General features: G+C 46.6%; 1 protein-coding gene across 1 annotated transcript in view; it reads right to left on the bottom strand.

Moving 5' to 3' along the window:
- The window catches only part of LOC146809396 (testicular acid phosphatase homolog), a 188,357-nt gene extending 175,385 nt beyond the window's left edge, over positions 1-12,972 (bottom strand). The window contains exon 1 of the mRNA XM_085616225.1: positions 12,815-12,972. Coding sequence (XP_085472351.1) covers positions 12,815-12,919 — 105 coding nt within the window. The 5' untranslated portion in view covers positions 12,920-12,972. The remainder of the gene's footprint in view (positions 1-12,814) is intronic.
- Between the last annotated feature and the right edge of the window lie 1,783 nt (positions 12,973-14,755).

The raw sequence follows: 14,755 nt of genomic DNA, 5'->3' as shown, positions 1-14,755 counted from the left end.
GTTTTCAAAACCTAAATAAAAGGCATAGTCATTTACAATGTCAATAGTTCAAACTCGCGTAAATGCGAGACCTATTGCATTGCAAATGCTTGTTATTTTAGGTAGGAAGATTACGGGCATATTATCAAGCACGGCGTTAAAATTATCGCCGCTTTAGCGGCAGAAAATCGCCACTAAAGCGGCGATAATGTGCTTGATAATATGCCGCAGAGAATTCCAATAGAAGCCCATGTTCACACCAGAACATGGGCTTCTAAGGGAATTCTCAAGGGCATATTATCAAGCCCATTATCGCAGCTTTAGCGGCAGTTTTCTGCCGCTAAAGCGGCGATAATTTTAACGCCGTTTCTTGATAATATGCCCCTACGTTATTTGCACAGAATCACTGGTTGTTGAGCTAATGACAGAACTCGAAAGTACCTCCCCAGTTCCAACGTCAGCAGTTCTGAGACCATAACGCTACATTCTATGTATTAGTTTTCCTCTGGAAAAGGAGACCTAATAGAGAGACCTATGCAAACACTCCCCCACCCCTCCACCAAGGTCTGTAAGACACTGGGACCGAGGTGACAACAACTGTCCCCTAACAAGGCCACTTATCTTAGTCACCCGCTCCCCATCTCATTATAGCCTCAGGGTATGACCAGGCAGGGGAGGTGGTCAAGAAAAGCACACTGCGGCTGCTGCTACTCCAGGGAAGCGTAGGTGAGAATGCCCCCCCCCTGCGAGGACCCTACATACTCCCACCCTCCCCACACCTGCCATTGCCTCAAAGTGATGGCCTGGGGTGGTGACACTGCTTCTGGGCCGGGCCACCACACAAAGCAGGGGTCAAGGTGAGAATGTCCTAAGGGCCAGAACAACACCTAGCTCCCAGCCTCAGTTTGACAGCATGGCAGGGGAGAGCCCATGAGACTGGCAACACTTTACAGTGGTCTGGCTGGACCGAGGAAGACAGTAAGTCTCTGTGGGCTGGTTTAGGTTAAAGGCCCACACCCAGAGGGGGCGAGAGGGCCGGAGGAAAAACCCCACCAAGGCCCTGGAGAAGATTGCACCCGGGAGGAAAAGGGCCCGAATAAAACAATGGGCTCAGGAAATGGCACCCTAAGCCCCCTTTACCGGGAGGAGAGACTGGGGGTGAAAGAGCACCAAACGGAAGGAAAAGGGTGTAAAATACCAGCAGCCAATGGGAGGTTTGATATACATTTGAATTACACTCCGAGGGGGTTCTCCAGGTTTAAAGGGGACTGCCACGGCCGGGACCCCCACATTCAGTGGGTGGACGGGCACCCAACACGGAGGGGTGGCAGGACTACTTACCTTAGGATGCCTTATGGCAGAGTAGGACAGTCAATGGAGGGGGTACACAAAACACTGTGCTCGCTTCCAGGTAAGCGGGAGGGAAGGATGCAGTGAATCATCGAAGGTAGCAAGTTAAGCCTACAAGGGTTAAAATAAGTACACTCCACACAAATGGAGAAACACCAGGGCAAAGACTATAGTTCCTCACTAAATGTTTGAATTATGGCAACTTGACTTATGATTGACAGGTGGAGACAAGGCATTGATGCAGAAAGTGATATATGGTTTTTCAGATTTGGGGCATCATAAGAATGCCAATGTGATTTATGATGATCTGTCACAAACAATTAATGACCCCTGATGGGTCATACAAATGTCAAGATAATTTATGATTAGCCTGTCAAAAATGATTTATGACCCCTAATAAATATCAGTACGGTGCAGGTGCTGTAAATAAGTGTTTAAAATAAACTGCGGCCAATATTTCTGACTTACAAATGGATCTATGTTTATCATTTTTGGGGAGTAGACAGTGGCAGCCGCCTCGGAACAGGGGTGGTGAGGCAGGGGGGAGGGGGTGGATTAAAAAAAGAAATAATAATAAACTTACCTTTTCCGCAGCGCTGCTGCACACCTCTCCCGCCGTCGCACGCCTCTCCTCGGTCCTCGGCCTGCTGGAAGCACCCAGGCTTCCGGACTCTCCAAGCCAATCACGACGCTGCAGGAGCAGCGTCGTGATTGGTCTCAGCATCCTGTTTGGACACTCAGGCAGTGCCTGGGAGTCTGGGCATGTTCTCCATGGGGCTGTGCAACACAGCCCAATGGAGAACATGCCAAGTGCGCATGACGATTTGGCAGACCCTCGATGGCCTGCCAAACCATCATATCCACTCTTCCCTTGCTCTGGCATCACAGACCCCAGCTCTGCCAGACTCCTGCATAGAAAAATAAAATGATAATAACATCCTGTTATTATCATTTTATTTTTATTTTTTGCGCTGCTGAAATAGCAGTGGGGTGACGCTCCTCCGACTTAGCGGAGGAGCCGCCACTGGGAGAAGGCCACATGGAGGGGTTTACAGAGGCCCCAAAACTCGCCCCACAGATGACCCGGAGTCACTGGTCCATCGCCCAATGCCTGACTGCCCACCTCCCCAATCCAACCCTGGATGGGGTGGAGAGTGTCTGAGCAGGATATCTCTGAAGGAGGTGTCAAAAGGAAGGGTTGCAAGAGAGGTTGCTGTGTAGGTAAAGAACATTATGCGAGAGGCAAAGTGGATGGGAAAGAGGCAGTGTGACACAGGCAGCCTTGCTCTGACAAACCTGACTGGAAATCTTGGAGAGGATGTGGCGTAACGGGCATTGCTAACATCTTTGGATTTGGGAACAGGGTTCGAGTCTCGGTGTTAGCTCAACATCCTGTGATTCTCGGCAAATCACTTAATCTCATTGTGCTTACCAAAAATGAATGAGTTTTTGTGTAATGTAATTGGTACTCATGTAAAGCGCTCCAATGCCTTCGGTTTGAGTTCGCACTATATAAAACTGCAAAAAAATATATATATTGAACTTTCTCTCATTTGTATCAGCCTCCATTCTCAACTGAGCTGTGTGGTATGTCCTGTCGCATTTGTTCACCAGTGCTGCCCAGCTGTGATGACGTTCGAGTACTGTGGTGTGTGTGATGATGTCAGTGGAACGCACATGAGAAAAGGTTCCACCAGTTGCTGAGCTCAAATGGAGACAGAGGTGCAGACAGCATAGTTCTTGGTGGGTGCTATGCTATATACTTACTTAAACTCTAAGGGGTCAATTACGATGCCATGCAGAAAGACTCCAAATCGGATTTGGGTCTGCCCAATCTGATTCGGAACCCGTCTTTTCGACTGATTCAGAAAGGTTTCTGAATGACCGATTACGATGTTTGGAAAGCATTTGGACTTTCCGAGTCGGTTCCGGACGGCATTCGGAGGAAGCAAGTCGTTGAACCTACTCTTGCAGGTCTAAGGACCACATTACCGACCGAGCGATTACGATGTCAGATTCAGACAGCCTTTCTGAATCAGTTGTTCTGACATGGACCAGCTATCAAATCTGACTTTGGAGGCCCGTAGCAGGCCCCCCTTCACCAGGAGCCTTCTGAATGGAGTCCATGGGGGTACCCAAGGGACCCCCCCTTTCAGACCATGCACAGTGTGGCAGGAACCAAGGGGTACCTGCCACAGGGTGATCGATTTTCCCCAACCCCCGCACCCTTTCTTCAATGGCAGGCTGTGTATTCGGTCGGGCCACAGACTCCCATTGAAGTCAATGGGAGTCCGTCCGAATCATATCCAGAAGCATCGTAATCAGTGCGTCAGACTCACCAGATCCGATTCGGTCAGAAACCATTAAGAGACTGATTCGCTCAGAATGCTTTCTGACCGGCATCGTAATCGACCCCTAAGTCTTAGACGAATAAACATTCTTAAAGTACATCTTGTCCGTTGTCATTTTGTACCCTTGCTATGACCTGGGTTCTAGGCTAAATTTAAGCCAGAAGGCCATGACCCTTTCTTTGTGATGAGATGGCACCACTGATAGCCTCCATCTTTAACCTTCGTTGGCTGGTGTTGATATCCAGCACCTTTGTTCTGATCGCGCAAGGACAAGTAGTTCTGATTAGTTGACTGTCATTACACAGCAAGGTTCCATTTCCCCATCCGAGGCTGCAGAGGCAGGTGAGATGCTTAGATGGCAGAGCGTATGGATCACAAACAGTGAAACCAAATGATCAGCGTCCAAAGGGCCATAAACCCTGAGCTAGTGGGTGACCCTGAGGGACTGAAACATCTGTACGGCAATCAGTAAGAACTGAGATATGGACCTGCTTGGCTGCCTTGTCGCACCCGTCTGTGAGATGCTTTGAACCATAAGCGCTCCAGGGGTCCCAGAATTACACCCAGTGGAAACAAAAACACAGTCCAGAGTCCACTAACCCTATCCATGAGGTGCCAGGAGCTTTCAAAGTCCAGCATCAGTAAAAGTCGCTCGTTCTTGGGACACTGTTTATGAGTGTTTAATATCGTTACACATTTCGGCAGGGTCGGGCTTCTATAGACTACAGGGGCCATTTCTTAAATTAGGGCGCGTTCAGCACCATGGAGGGGGCTGGCGCTGTCCATGGTGCTGACAGCAGTTGTAATAAGAGTCTTTGGAGCAACACAGGGACGGTGAAAATACGGCTATCACAGCTGGAGCTAAGGGTTCAGGAACATACGTGAAAGGGACTGAATTCCGAGCCCTTTCTGAGGCTTTGTGGAGGTCTTAACCCTTTAGTCAAAGGAAAAACTTTAGTAACCCGCCATCTGACTTCGCAAATAATAATCTTGATTTCAGAGGCAGATTTTATTTATAGCTTTGAAACCGGTATTGCTGCAGACCTCAAATTCTTGCTCTAGTGGCTCATTTTAGGCAGTGTTTTATTAAAGGGAACATCTGGATATCAATAATTTGTGTTAGTGACAGCCGATGGCATATCTGGTACCAACATGTCCATCATTGCGCTCGAGCTAAAGTTCGAGTGCGCGACCACAGCTCCCACTGGGGGGCGGGGGGGGGCGCTGTGGAGCCCTGACTCACCTCTGCGGCCCAAGTATCCAGAATCCTGGGCAAGCATGGAGGACCTACAGCAATCCCAACGCCCAGGGGCTCCCCATCATCAACAGAATCTAGAGACGAAGCGGCCAGCATGAGAGTGGGTCATCGGGCCGAACAGGGTAGCGCTGAGAGTCCGACCTGTCGGGCACGGTGCCCTCTGGGCAAAGGGTGTGGGGAAAGGACCTGCTAACCTCAATAAATGCCAGTATTTACCTCTGCCTCAAAGCCCCAACACTGTCCCCGCTATCTGATGGTGGGAGTCTCCTGTGGGGGTACCACAGGAGAGAGCTCTAAGATACACCTCTCGTTTTGTGCTTCGATCACGTAAAAAACAAGCGTTTTAATTCTGGAACGAAACGAAAACGGTATTTTCTACTACAAGAGAGGTCAAATGAAATCTAAAGTTAAATATGCAGAATTTTAGTCAGACTGCCAACTTTCCCACTTGCCTCATCTCCTTAGCATTGTGAAGACTGCTCTTTCGATTCTACTGCCTCGATCGAGATGAGCGAACAAAGGTAGTGATGGATGGAGAATGGCACAGGAGTTGCACAGGTGTGGTCTACTGGCTAAAGAGTGTCGCTGGGGCCTAGACTGGCGCGCCATGATGGAACGACCTAAGGCGCGGGGGTAACCCATAGAAGCATACCAAGATCTGGGGGAGGTAGTGGACGCACTATGGGCTTGAGACACATCTGTGCACACATATAAAAAGAGACATAGGTTTGGAAAGTGATGGGGCTGTTTACAGACCGGTGAGATGAGCATATTTCATGAAAACAGAAAGGTTGCGCTTCTGCCCTTGTAGGGCTTGGTGCAAACCGCCAGGCGGCAGATGGGAGCCATGAAAAAAGACCAGAAGCTAACACCGACTATGTGGGGGTGTGTCAGTGTAGGCGAAGGACATCTGCTTTTGTAGCACCTACAGGAGGAAGGAGCTGGATGTACACAGGTGACATGGGACTATGTGCACACATACAAGATAGAGACAGGTACACGGGAGCTATACGTACGTAGGCAAACACAGCTCGCCAGTTGCACACCTACTTGAACATTGCAACGTGCCTCAACTTGCTTTTGTCCGCCTTCACTTGGAGGGCACAATTTAAAACTTGGCGAAGCCAACTCTTGCCTTCCATCCTTCTGAGGCTAGTAAACGGAGTGCCAATAAACTGGGTGTTAGTAGTTTTTACATACATATGTATAAAATAGAATAGAGTAATAGAAAAACATATATGTGTGTGTGTGCGTCTATACACACACACACATTTATAAAAAACATATCAAAACAAAGTATACACATTTTGTTAATCACAAACAAAATGTTAAACACACATATATAAGAATAATAAATAAACAAATACAATAATTATGAATGAATTTAATTTAAAAGAAAAACTTTGTCCTAAAAACTAAAAATAGAAAAAAATTAAATGAATAAAAAACATACTGGATGACATAAAACATTTTGCTGCATGAACACAGACACTGTGTATTAATCATGCTCTCCTGCTTGACCCCTGGCCAAAACCCAGTTCCTGTCATCAATATGGAAACTCAACTGTGTACAAGTATCTAAGGGCCATATGTATGAACACATTTTCCCATAGACACAGAATGGGTAAAACCCTTTGATACATCTGGCCCCTAATCTCAGCTGTGTACACTATCCCCGTCTTACCTGTTCGCAAATAGCTCTTCTTACCTGGGTTGACCTCCCCCCTTGCATGTGTGTTCCCATCATCTGTGTGGTAAACCGCCATGGTCACTGTGCACCTGGACATCTCGCACATGTCTGCACCGTGCCACAACTTAGCTTGAAATAGGACAACTTGAGATGTATGGGTTATCGTACCCCTTGCATCTGTCTGTATCTAGTCCCCATCTCACATATGGGCACCGGCCCACATGTACACCCAAGTGCACAGCTTCCATTCATGTGCATACAACGAAATCCCTCTAATATGCGGGCATGTAGCATACATTCCCCTCTAACCCGTAATCACCAAACATTAATTCACCCATTTTGCCCTAACCTCTTGTTTGTTTACATCTACCTCCCTCTCTTCTGCGTTCCTCTAGCCCTCTCTCACGCGCTCATACCCCTTCATTCCCAGATTCCGAGTACTCTCATTTGTGTGAACTGCCCCTCTCGCGCCCATTGTGAATGGATGGATGCTGTGGAGGTCTTGCCAAGTTTCCTTCTTGATTGCCCGAAGAAAGGGCTGCTCCTCTTACTAGCCGCGGTGCCACCATGGGCTTAAAAGTGCCTGGGAAAGTGTCAAGTGTCTCCTTAACATGGTCCCAGTGAGGAGGGAAATGCCACAGAGGGCAAAACACCGCCGAAAGCAATCTTATAACTCTTGATTGAAAATGAAGGTGATGGGGAAGTAGATAAGCAGGGCACCAAACTTTGCCCCTACTACCAGGGAAGAGAAGAATTGCCAAGTGAAGACATCCAGTACAAGAACCAAAAGGAATTCATGCTGCCTGGAGCAAAAATCAGGGACAGAAACAGCAGGAAGTGGGCAAAGAACATGACACAAAAAGAAACTGATGCTTTGAGATGCACTTTTCACTTGATGATGCTTACTTTAAATTTGATTGGGGACCTCAGGAACCAATATATGGACTGACCAATATATGGACTGACCACCATCCTCTGCAGTCCTGCTAACGCTCTTACCACCCGCCTGTCCTTGCAGGTAATGGAGCACCCCTCCAGATGAGCGCAGCTTCAGAAATGATGGAGGAGCAGTTCTGTCTCGAGGATGCTCAGCCACTGGCTGGGCTCAGCATCCTGCAACATGTTGAATGGCTGTGCAATGAGTGCACAGTTTTCCTTCGAAGACTTATTGCTTATGGTAACCTCTCGGCTCATATGTAACACCCACATACACCCAGACTCGAACCCCTTTGCATCTCTTACACTTGAGCACTCTTCCTCTCCTACATTTCTACATTCCCAGAACCTTTTATTTACACATATATCTAGACCTTTATGACCCACTGCCTGTCACTGTGAGAACCTCGCAGGGCCTTCAGCCTCAGTTCCAGAGCTCTCAGTCATGGCCCGTTATAAACATCCACCCACTATCTGGGCTCGCATAGACATCTGCCGACGAACAAATTTACAGTATGCACAATACCAGATCAATATGTTGCATGAAAAAAACTACAAAAAACAGCATCCTGGAAAAACAAATACACCTTGAGAAGTAAATTAAAGACAAACTTCTGAAACGTAAACAAAGAGCTACCTCGCCAATATGGATTACCTTAATGTTTTTACACTCATTGTTCTGATATTGTTCCCGAGAGATTGATCACTATTTACCTGCAAAAGGACAACAATAGAGGGTCCCATAGGGACATGTTCAACGGTCAGTTTTTAATTACTGCAAACACCAGGAGATGCAAACACAAGGAGATGATGACTGAGTGCTGAAACTTTCCAGATACTCAACCCCAGTCACAGTTCTGGGTTGAATCCATCATTGTTCTTTAGCTCACTTCGCCACCCCAGTTCAGACCAAGCCATATGCAAATCAGTCTTGACCATGCTCCTCATGGGAACAGTTTAGCCCAAACTGCCAAGCCAGTTCTTCCCTGGACCGGAAACAAGCATCCTGGCACCACTTTCGGGGTAGTACGCCTCATCAGCCAGGCTAGCTTAAATCCAGTGGCAAAGTGAGCAAGGGACCCACATCTGGGCATTCCCTGCCAACTTAGGGTGAACAAAGCAAACACAAGGAGATGATGGACAGAGTGCTGAAACTTTTCAGACACTCACCCCCATTCAGACTGGGGTGGCGAAGTGAGCTAAAGAACGATGCTGGAGTCAACCATGGATCTGTGACTGGGGGTGAGTGTCTGAAAAGTTTCAGCTCACCGTCCATCAAACCCCACTTCAGTAGCTGTGCCCCTCCATCCTACAACCCCTCCCAGAGAAAACACTCTTTATTTCTTGTGGTTTGGCCAAGGCTGTGTAGTATCTCGCTGCCCTGTACTTGACTAGTCACTGAGAACTGCCACATTGCACCATTCTACATGTGACACTGTCAGCCAGCCACAACATTTTAGCCGATAGCACTTTAAATTTTGAGATACATTGGGCCATCTGTGGGTTTGTCAGATGGGATACTCCTCATATTACACGTGCATTGTACCCTAATGGCACTTAATATGGCGGACGGGATATTCACCAAGGTTGGACAGAGTAACTCATCTGCTGAACTTTGCATAAGGTAACAACAACAATTGGTCCTGATCTACCTCCTGTGGAGGCCAAAGAGGCAAAGGGACTCTTCAAATAATTAATTGAGTTGCCAAAAAGGTTTTCTCATAATTGCATAAACAAGAGAGTAAAATACTCTTCAACCATGCACCAGAGAGAAAGACTAAACAATTGAATTCAAGAGGCTAAATCTTCTTTATATATTTGTTATAGAAATTGCATAATCAATAGAATATTAGATGGTTGTCAAAAAAAGAGAAAGTGCAAGAAAAGTGCTCTTGTGTGAGATGAGTGGAAAAAGTGGAAATCAGAAAATAAACAGTTTAGGGATCATAGTATCTTAATTTTGCAGAGATAACACTGGTTGCAATGATGCTAAGAAAGGTAAACCAGTGTTCCTGGGCCTGTTTACAAAACAATTGTGTTATATTCTCCCATGTCCGATTTATGGAATGATGCTGTTATTTTTAGATTGCATCATCCAGTTGCAGGAAGGACAAGTATATTCCAGGCCATAAAATGAGGGGTGTCGCCGTTTCGACCCAATTTAAGCGATGAGGGTAAGTTTAAACCTCCGCATGCGGGTCTTCATCGGAACAATGGAAATGGAAGAGGCAACCTAAATAGAATAAAGTAAAATCTGGGCTGTCTCCCTGGTGCATGAAAAGTCATAGAAACAAAATTAATTAAATGCATGGTCACTGCCCGTGGTGGGTGCCTAGAAAGGCAGGGCGGGTCAGTCCAATACTCCCGGCAAGTGGGTAGTCCTTGGAATGAGAATGGATCAGGTCAGAAGAGTGGGTGGTCTTTAATCATAAATGTATCAAATGGTAAGAGTCACCAAGACAGAAAAGTGGGATTCTAAGGGTGGAACTCTAAATACTATAGACTTACCACCGCACTCAGGGGGAATCCTGTTGCTCACTTGGCGGTTCAAAAGGAAGTGACTACAGATTGTTCAATTGGCGTTGAGTTCAAGTCATCAAAATCAAACCAACCACAAATATTATCTAAATGGATAAATAAATAGAAAGCGTAGAAAGGTCATGATAAGTACCATCTTCAAGCCGTGAGCTGGCAAGGAGCCAGACTTGCTGGTACCTTGTTAGGCGTCCTTGCGGCAGTGAGCGGAAGCTCCTGGTCCCGCGATTTCTTTGAGGAGATGCGTGTCGGGAGACCAGCGGTTTAAGTGATCACAAGCATGTAAAGTACGTCTGTGTAAGGCCCATAGTTTTGATTTTCTCATTTTAGGTATAGGCCTGCTAATGCCAATATGGATCTCAGAATTGGCTCTCACAGGGCAACTTGAGGTGTAAGGTCCACCCCACCATACAAATGTAAAGACCGAACGTAGACATTCTTCTCTGTCTGGGAAGTCCAAATGACTACAAGGATTACAAAACACACCTTCCTGTGACCTCCTTATCCTCTGTTATCAGCTAAAAGTAAACAATTAAAATATCTGAAGGGATTTAAACAGCTGAACTATGTCAACCTTTTAAATAACCCTGTATGCCACCTCCCAGGACCGTTGTAAGTCACACTAAGGCAGACTGGTCTACAGGGAAAAGAGCGGGGCACAAGTCGGGGGTAAGCGCAGGTACACGGCGTCCACTCACTCTTTTCACAGGGTGGACGCCGTCCCCTCTGCCAAGAAGGTGGGCCCCACAGAAATATGCTGAACGTGTCCCAGTGTAATTTTCAGACACCGGGTCACATTCACAGCGCCTGTGCGTTGTCTGCTTTGATTCCCAGCAGCAACATACAGGCTGGGAGGGAGCTTTTTCTCACCTCCAGCTGGGCCGAAGTTAAGGGGCCTCCTTTTGTTTGAATATGGCGATGGCGACTGGAGGGGCCTGGAACCGCACACTTAAATGTAAATGCCACGGAGGGGAAACAAAGACACAGCGTGTTATCTCTTCACAAGAACTTAAGAGAGGCAAGCGTTTGCCTTTGTTCAGTCCTTGTATGTGAGAGATGCATGCAAAGTAAGAATGTCAGGTGTGTGGGTCTGTCCCAGTATTTACACAATAACAATTTCAGCAGCACTACTTTATTTCTTTTATAGCGCTCGCAACCCAATGCAGGGTGTCAGAGCACTATACACATTACACATTGACAATAAATCATGTACATGTGTAAATCAGTGTACAAGGTGATTTCCATGAGACAGTGAGGGTTACAAGGTGTAGGAGTCACATGTCCTTCATAGCTCACTGTACTATATACATGAATTACAATGTATAAACTGCAGGAAACAAAAGGATCTCTGTTATAAAAGCAGTAACCCACTTGACTATCTACATAAAAAATAAATCTTTCATCTGCTCGATACGTGATGTGCTTTGAAGAGACACATTAATTAGCCTTATACTACTGTGGTTCAAATCTTGGTCTTCACAAAACATAGATCTCGCCGACAAATGCGTTAAACTCCAGAGTTATCACCATTATTACTATTCCCTGAGATTTACTGGCCAGCTTTATAGCAGATGCCTTAACCCAATCAAATATTTTAAAATGTAGACTTAGCAACCAATTAAGCATAACAGATCTGCTGCCATGCTTCTCCTTATTGCCAATTTCTTTGTGACAGGGCTTAAAAAACATAAATGTATTAGTTGAGGCCCAGATTTTGCATCGGGATTGCGCCACTCTTTTGGCGCAACCCTGACGCCAAATCTCATTTTATAAATCTCATAATGCACTTAAATGTACTCATGATATGCCGGTTAATCATATGTGTGAGGTCTTGATATCTGAAGTCACTTCCAGTGAGGTCACATCCAATGTCACACGTCGTGACATCATGCGCTGCTATGACACCCGTCATGATGTCACTTGCATACTGCCTAACCTGGTTAGTCCCCCCACTTCATTTTTTTAGGACTTGTACCCCGGAAAAGAGGAGAGTTTTAAAACATGCCGGTGCCGCTCTCTTGTCCATAAGCTGGAAAGAGTCTGTCAGGCAGCCATCTTGCAAAGTCTATACATCAAAACCCGCATATTTTAAATTGGCCAATGTGCCAACATGCAACAAGGTCCGTCTACTGTATGCAGCCCCTTTCCTCTCATTCGGTGCCACTAGGACTGCTCATGGTCGCTGAGTGCCCCAGGCCATGTGTAACTCCTTGAGTCAGACCTGTTTTTGATGCAAAACCACATTGTATTCTGAGACTTGTCGTTTCTAAGACCATATAATATTTAATGCAAATCCCTGCACATTACATAGCTCCAATTGATGCTCTGGCAAGTGTGACCAATTTTCTAAGAAACAAAACATTAAATAGTTATCGATTCTTAGCGCACAGAAACAGCTTCGTCACAGTACTGGCGCTCTATAAATCAAACAAAATAAATAAAAAGCGCCACAGATCAATGGATCACCGAATAATCACTGAACCCAGGGCCGTTTCTACCATTAGGCAAGACTAGGCGGCCGCCTAGGGTGGCAAAAGGGGGAGGGCGGCAAAAAACATGAGTTTGGGAATATCTAATGGATTAATTCTTCTAGCCTGGATGACAGGGGGAGAGAGTTATGGTAGTAAAAGGGAGGGGGCGGCATTTTTCTATTGTCGCCTAGGGCGGCATAACACGTAGAAATGGCCCTGACTGAACCCCTCACTAACCACTCACCAGAGTGACCATCCGCAGGGTCCGTGCTTGTGCCCCCAGCTGGGCACCAGCCAGAAAGAGGAAGACGATTGCGAAGGGGGCCAAGAGAGGCTGGCGCCGGTACATGGTGCCGGTGGCACGGGCGAGGAAGTACTCCTCGCTGACTAGACGCTACAGGATAGTTATACCGTGTGCTCACCCAACCTCCTCCTGGCACTGCCCGTGCTGCTGACTGGCCACAAAAGGCGTGTTTGAGTTTGCCCGCCGCGCGACCGCACGAGGGGGCCCTGGCGCACGAGCGCGCGTGTGTCCGCCAGGGCACAAACACATCCTCGGCGCGTCTGGCGCAACCCTTCATTTCCCTAATCTGTTTGGGTGATGAGATTCGGGGTGATTTGTTTGTTGGTGGATAAAAGTGTTTTTTTCTACAGAAAGTGAAAGTTAAATGCTTTGTCTAATTGCTCTGAAAACATTGCGGCTCGATGACGCACGTGGCCGCCCAAGCAGTAAACGCCGCCATTTTAACCCATTACTTTTACCCGCAGTGAAGCCTCCCCGCTGTAGTGTTAAGGAAGGCCACGATTGCGTGTTACTATTGGATCACACGCGTATACCTGTCATAAGTCCTTTCGTCATGTAACGTGCCATTCACCCAAGCTCAATGAACATTTGTGAGATATGGGAAATGTATGGGCCCCTGATTACGTTCTGCAAGGGGGAGTGGGGTCATTTTGCGATATGAAACTGACTAGGATAGAGTCCCATCTACCCCTGGGTAGTGTAGGCGCCTGCCTTATGGAAGAATCCTATTCACGACTAGGATAAGGCATTTGTGTGGCGTCAGGGATAGGGTTACCACTGGCCAGGGCTTTAAGTGGGCCGGGTCTCACGGGGTCTGAGCTCCGGCAGTTTTGAAAAGGGGGTCTCGAAACGGGTCTCTATTGGGCTGTGTTTTGTGCCCTGGCACAGGCGGTCTGTTCTTTTCCGGACTGCAGTGACAGCAGGTACATTGATGTGTGCCGCTCACACTGCTCACTTCTCACTAGTGGAGAAGTTATAGCACAACAGGTCAGCGTTGTAGGGGAAGGAAAATCTTTTAAAGAGAGTCATTTTCTCTCTGGATTGCCCTTCTCTTTTAGAAACTAAGGAGCAACAACATTGTCGTGGTGTCATTTTAAGGTAAGAAGGGGGGAAAAAAGGTCCCAAAGAAAAGGCAAAGAAATAGTATCCAGACTTGAACAACGCGGATACAATCGTAATACCTTGGAAACCACACTTAAAACAGTCTCAAAAATTGAACGGACAAGCACCTTGAAAGCCAAACATAAAAAAGAGGAAGACCCAGCTATCCGCTTCATCACCAATTTCCACAATTGGCATCAACACATTTATAAAATCTTGAAACGACATTGGCACTTACTCAGACATAATCCCAGCCTGAATGACCATCTCAAGGACCACCCGGAAATGACTTTCCGCAGAGCACCTAACCTCAAAAGTATGCTGTGCCGCTCCGAATTCAATTGTTTTCAACAACAGTGGTCCCCAGAAAGTGAAATGGAAACCAAAGGAATGAATATAGACTGAATCGTAGCTATATTTAGTGGACCTGTCCAGCCGGACAGAGGTCTGATATTTACTTGTAGGTTTAGGATATAATCATACAAAACAATACATAAAATGGGACACAATCCTGTGTCCTACTTAGCCAGTAGAGTACATAAACAAGGGAGAAAACGAACAGCAGGGGGCTCAGGCAAAGCTTTTCCGGTTTGTTACACAAGGAGGATATACAGTGTTACAAGAACAAATCACTACAAAACACCTTTACAGCGGAATGAACGAAAGGTTTTTTGCGTATAAGGTGTATCAGGGTGTCGAGGGCATTTCGATCCGTTTAAAGGATGAGCGGATCATCATCAGGACTTTAATAACATGCCTGTTAAATAGAGCCTCATTAGC

Source organism: Triturus cristatus, chromosome 7, assembly GCF_964204655.1.
Source record: "Triturus cristatus chromosome 7, aTriCri1.1, whole genome shotgun sequence".
NCBI classification, from domain to species: Eukaryota; Metazoa; Chordata; class Amphibia; order Caudata; family Salamandridae; genus Triturus; species Triturus cristatus.
This window is presented reverse-complemented; position numbering and strand designations above follow the sequence as displayed.